The 6,000-nt window shown below is 40.9% G+C and overlaps 1 protein-coding gene across 2 annotated transcripts in view; it reads right to left on the bottom strand.

The window, feature by feature from the left end:
- Nucleotides 1-3,627: 3,627 nt before the first annotated feature.
- Nucleotides 3,628-6,000, bottom strand: part of PHF14 (PHD finger protein 14) — a 163,419-nt gene continuing 161,046 nt past the window's right edge. For both annotated transcript variants that reach the window (XM_068674041.1, XM_068674043.1), the window contains one exon: nucleotides 3,628-4,186. Coding sequence is in view for 1 of the 2 variants with exons in the window: in XM_068674043.1 (XP_068530144.1) it covers nucleotides 4,112-4,186 (75 nt within the window). In the remaining variant the exon portion in view is untranslated. The remainder of the gene's footprint in view (nucleotides 4,187-6,000) is intronic.

Genomic DNA, 6,000 nt, shown 5'->3' with positions numbered 1-6,000 from the left:
GCTCCATTCACCACAACTCTTTGGGCCCGGCTATCCAGCCAGTTTCTAACCCAACGAAGCGTGCGCCAGTCCAAGCCAAGAGCAGCCAGTTTCTTGAGGAGAATGCTGTGGGAGACGGTGTCAAAAGCCTTGCTGAAGTCAAGGTAGACCACATCCACAGCCTTTCCCTCATCCACCCAGCGCGTCACTTTGTCGTAGAAGGAGATCAGGTTCGTCAAGCAGGACCTGCCTTCCATAAACCCATGCTGGCTGGGCCTGATCGCCTGCTTGCCCTTCAAGTGCCGCATGATGACTCCCAAGAGGATCTGCTCCATGAGCTTCCCTGGTACTGAGGTCAAACTGACCGGCCTGTAGTTCCCCGGGTCTGCCCTCCGGCCCTTCTTGTAGATGGGCGTCACATTTGCTAGCCGCCAGTCAGCTGGGACCTCCCCCGATAGCCAGGACTGCTGATAAATGATGGATAGGGGCTTGGCCAGCTCATCTGCCAGTTCTCTCAGTACCCTTGGGTGGATCCCATCCGGCCCCATCGATTTGTGGACATCCAAGTGCCGTAGCAGGTCACCAACCAGTTCTTCGTGGATGGTGAGGGCCACATCCTGCTCCCCGTCCCCTTCCACCAGTTCTGGGTACTGGGTATCCAGAGAGCAACCGGTTTTGCCGCTAAAGACTGAGGCAAAGAAGGCATTGAGCACCTCCGCCTTTTCCTCATCTCTTGTAACTAAGTTTCCCCCTGCATCCAGTAAAGGATGGAGATTCTCCCTAGTCTTCCTTTTTGTGTTGATGTATTTATAAAAGCGTTTTTTATTATCTTTAACGGCAGTAGCCAGATTGAGCTCCAGACGAGCTTTGGCCTTCCTAATCTTGTCCCTGCACAGCCTCGCTACATCCTTATAGTCCTCCTTAGTGGCCTGCCCAATTTTCCAAAGATTATAAACCCTCTTTTTTCTCCTAAGCTCAAGCCACAATTCTCCGTTGAGCCAGACTGGTCTTCTTCCCCGCTGGCTCATCTTTGGGCGCATGGGAATAGACCGCTCCTGCGCCATTAGGATTTGCCTCTTAAAGAGCGCCCAGCCTTTCTGGACCCCTCTGCCCTTCAGAACCGCCTCCCAAGGGACTCCACCAACTAGTGTCCTGAGCAGCCCAAAGTCAGCCCTCCGAAAGTCCAATACAGTGGTTTTACTGGTTCCCTTCCTGGCCCCGCCAAGAATAGTGAACTCCACCATTTCGTGGTCACTCTGCCCAAGACTGTTCCCGACAATCACATCCTCCACCAGTCCTTCTCTGTTTGTGAAGAGAAGGTCTAGCAGGGCACCACCCCTGGTAGGTTCACTAATCAGCTGCGTCAGGAAGCTATCTTCCACTTTCTCCAGAAACCTCCTAGACTGCTTCCTCTGGGCTGTGTTGTGCTTCCAGGATATGTCAGGGAAGTTGAAGTCCCCCACGAGTACAAGCGCTGACGATTTCGCAACTTCTGTCAGCTGCCTGTAGAACTCCTCATCCGTCTCCTCATCCTGGTTCGGCGGTCTATAGCAGACCCCGACCAGGACACTAGCCTTGTTGTCCCTGCCGATCCTAACCCAAAGGGACTCGATCTTGTCATTCCTAGCCTCGAGTTCTACAACATCGAAAGACTCTCTAATATAGAGAGCCACACCGCCACCCCTTCTGTGCTGCCTGTCCCTTCTGAAGAGCCTATAGCCAGGCATCGCAGCACTCCAGTCATGAGACTGGTCCCACCACGTTTCCGTGATGGCAACCAAGTCGTAGCCTGCCCGCTGCATGATGGCTTCCAGCTCCTCCTGTTTGTTACCCATGCTGCGTGCATTGGTGTAGATGCACTTCAGCTGGGCCTTTACCTTATCCTCCGGCCTTGCCATTGTTCCCCCTGGCACAGCCCCAACAGTCCTTGATTCAGCCCCATCCCCCTTCTCACCTAGTTTAAAGCCCTATCAATGAGCCCCGCCAGCTCCTGGCCCAGGATCCTTTTTCCCCTAAAGGATAGGGACCCGTCTACGGCCATCAGACCAGGTGCTGAGTAAACTGCCCCATGGTCGAAAAACCCAAGATTTCTGCGTAGGCACCAGCCCCGGAGCCACGTGTTTAACAGGTGGGCTTTCCTTGTCCTCTCCGTACCCCTCCCTGTCAACGTGGGGATGGACGAAAATACTACCTGCACTCCTGCTCCGTCCACTACCCGTCCCAGCCCCCTAAAGTCTCTTTTGATAGCCTTCAGGCTTCTGTCATCAATGTCATCACTACCTGCCTGGACTATCACAAGAGGATAATAGTCTGAGGTGCGTACCAGGTTGGGGAGCTTCCTGGCAACGTCCCTGACCCTGGCCCCAGGGAGGCAGCAGACCTCCCTATGGGTAGGGTCAGGCCGACAAATAGGGCCCTCTGTCCCCCCAAGTAATAAAACTATATAATATAGAAAATATATAATAACGATCTAATATGCTATATACTATATAATATATATCATATATAGTATTATAGTATATTATAGTATATATATAGTATATTATAGTACATATATATAATATATATATAGTATATTACAGTATATATAATACTATGTTATATATATAATATATATTGTGCAGGCCCATAAGGTCCTGCGGAGTAAACCCCTGTTTCTGTCTTTTCTAATTCTTTCTCTTCCACTACGATGAAATAAAAATTATATTCCCCCCTTTTATTCTGAGATGGCTACAATGGTTGATCTACACTAAATGGACCAATGCTGAATTTATTTTCTATTCTAATTTACATGATAACTGCATTTGTTAAAATGAGGTCTAGTGTTATTAAACTGCTGTAAAGTAATTGTGATTGAAATTTGTTGAAGAGCCATGCATATTTGAACCTCATGAACCAGAAAATTTATAAGATATTGCTTAATCATAGGTGTTTTGTTTTTGAAATACCTGAAACTATAATTTATACTGATGGGATAAATTGAGGATGGATATTATTTACAATCTGATTTAACAGTTTATATTTTAATATACACTGTATATTTTAATATCCAGAATAACAGAAAAAATATGGAACAGTAGGAAAAGAGGTCAATTTTTTCAATCGGAGAAAACACATTTCTCCTACAGCAAAGAAAAACTCTCCTCAAGGGACTTCAGCGAGTATTGCTCTAATTCTGAAACAGAATTAGTAAGATTATTTTTTTCTTTATTGCATGTGCACAATTATCAGGCTACAAAGCTACATCTGAATTTCTTGTACTAACTTTCCCACATACTGACCTGCACAGACTTAAAAGCAGAGGTAATGAGAAAGGTTTTTCTGGAAAGGATGAAGGTGTTTTTTATTTTTATTTTATTTTTATTTTTAAGATTTTCATACTCACTTAAGGACTGATGACACAGGGAGAAGTCATTTTATGATTTTACAATGCAAAGATTGTTATGAAGAAATTAGAGCTGGGTGGGATGGCCTAATCAAGAACATTATTTGTCACTTTTTGTGACATTCATTACAAGATGATCACATAAAGACAAATAAGGTTTGCATGGAAGAAAATGATAATACATCATGAAATAAACTAGAAATCACAAGGTATACACATGAAAAAATAATTATTTATGAAAACACACTGAAAACACCACAAAATCTTTGCCTTCACCCAGTCTCCAGCAACATTTATTTTAATCAGAAGAAATTCCAGAACTTCTTTGAGAGAACATACATTTATCTAGAACACACATTTATCTAATTTTTAAGTATCAAAGCTCTTACTCAGAAATACAAAAATGTGTCTGAGCTATAACTATCCTTTAAGGATAACATCACTCATCAGGAAAAGAAAAAAAAAAAGTCCTGTTTGCTTAGTAAGTGTTTTTAGTTATGAATAACTCATCAGCTTTCCACCCATGTTCAAAAAGCATTCATACATTTATTGGTATGGTGCTCAGTTCTGATAACTCAGCTTGCAATATAATCACAGATATCACCAGGAGCTACGTAATTAATTCCCCAGTGCAGAATGAATTTAATTTTCAATGACTTTATTGAGAATTTTTTTGTTATTTTTGCAATGAGAAACTATAATCACTTTTACACAACTTCCAAATATTTCAAACAAGACAGCAATCTCCTATTTTTTTGATTTTTTCTGTTCCATGTTCAGCTCCCGAGATAGACTTCCTGCCTCAGTTTCATTTTCATCTTCCTGTAAAAGAAAATGAGAACATAAGCATTAACCAATCTATTGAAGAACTACACTTTTTGTACTTAAACATATGCATAGAATTCTGTTCATACTTTTGTCATCTTTTGATAAGCATCAAAATAAGCAAAAAAATAATCATTAATAAATGAAATAAAAATAAAATTTAATCAAGTCTCATCATCTGCATTCATAGTAGAAGAATAATTTAATAAGTAAATGTTTCAGTTGGAGCCCTGACCAATCTACTTGTTGGTTATATATAAAAAAAAAAAATCCTAAACCATACACAGATGGCAAGATATTCAAACATTTTCAGCAGACAGTATGTCACACTTTTCCTTTGTTCTTGACCAGAGGTTTCCACTAAATTATTTTCAAATGCAAGAACTTTCATCATTGTTCTAAAAATTACTTTTGAAAAGCATCTGCCATTGAAAAATGTTTCATTTTTTTTGAGACCAGATATGTTTACTTCACCATTTGATAAAAGACAATAAATTTAAGTTCAGAGACACTTTATGTGCTGCAGCATCGTATTTTTGTCCCATCTAGCATATTTTCTTGACAGGTCTGCCAATTTTCCAATTACTTGTACCACCATATGTTATCTGAAGATCAGTCAGGTCTAAAATAGGAAACATGAGCATGTCAGGCAGCGGCATGCTTACAATATTCTACAGCTTCAACTCCAAGAGTTGGGCTCATAATTCAAGATGGATTTTGCTGGATCACACTGAAAACAATGAAGTGACATCATAATGCCGGTCTTCATAGGAATGGATACTATTTTGTGTCCAGTACAAAATCATGACCTCTAAAGTATAAATTGCAGAAGTCTGAGAAAACTATTTCATAAGGCAACTTGCAAGCTATCACATCACCAACAGGCCTTATCACGCGTTCAAAGTACAGCCAGTTTTCCTGCCTGCATTTTAATTCACAATACAGAGAATCTTCCTTGCTCTAGAAACAAAAAGGAGAGCAAATGAATAGACATTTGGGAGCAAAGAAGCATTCTGGCTGCTGTAACATCACTCATCAACATCTAAGAGAGAGAAATGTCAAGGATATTAGGTGGGACCCAGAAAATCACAATGTGACTTCCCACTTTAACACAGCACCTTCATCCTTCTAGGCAAATGAGTTTATCTTTTTGCATCCTAGCCTTTCCTTTTCTACACAAAATACACAAAATAGAACAGCAACAGAAAATCTCATTAAAAACGTATAGTCTCAGATTATGTCACAAAACATTGAAAAAAATGAAAAGCTAGTTGCTCTACTAAATAAGTGTATACTCCAAAGCATCCTGTTTCCAAATTCTCTCACCTTCTGGAAGTAAGGTAGACATGAGAAATATGAGTTTCATAACTGGCCACTCAAGACTAAATGCATTTTTCTAACTTCCTGGACAGTCATCTCTCTAATTATGTTTTAAACATGTAGTGAGTACTGTGATTCTTCTAGTTCAGGTGAGGAAACACATCTATGCATGTGTGTTAAACCAAAGATTATTGATTTGTTTAAATTACAAGTGTAGTACATACTGAAGAGTGTATTGTATAGTACACACATAAAGGTCAAACTTCTAATGCAAATAAAGGCTAGGCAGACTGGGAAACAACAAAGGAGCAGTGTGTAACTGAGCTTATATGTACTGCTTACAGGAGACAAAGAATATCGCTGAATAAAAAAGCTATCCACAGAAACTGTTGTCTCGTATAGAAAAGCAGCAAGGTTCTTTCAGGATGGGCTTGAAGAAAGCAAATCTGCATGTTTCTGTAGATCGTTACCTTCATAAGTCATATTTTGGT

The sequence above is a fragment of the Anas acuta genome, chromosome 2, assembly GCF_963932015.1.
Source record: "Anas acuta chromosome 2, bAnaAcu1.1, whole genome shotgun sequence".
Lineage (NCBI taxonomy): Eukaryota > Metazoa > Chordata > Aves > Anseriformes > Anatidae > Anas > Anas acuta.
This window is presented reverse-complemented; position numbering and strand designations above follow the sequence as displayed.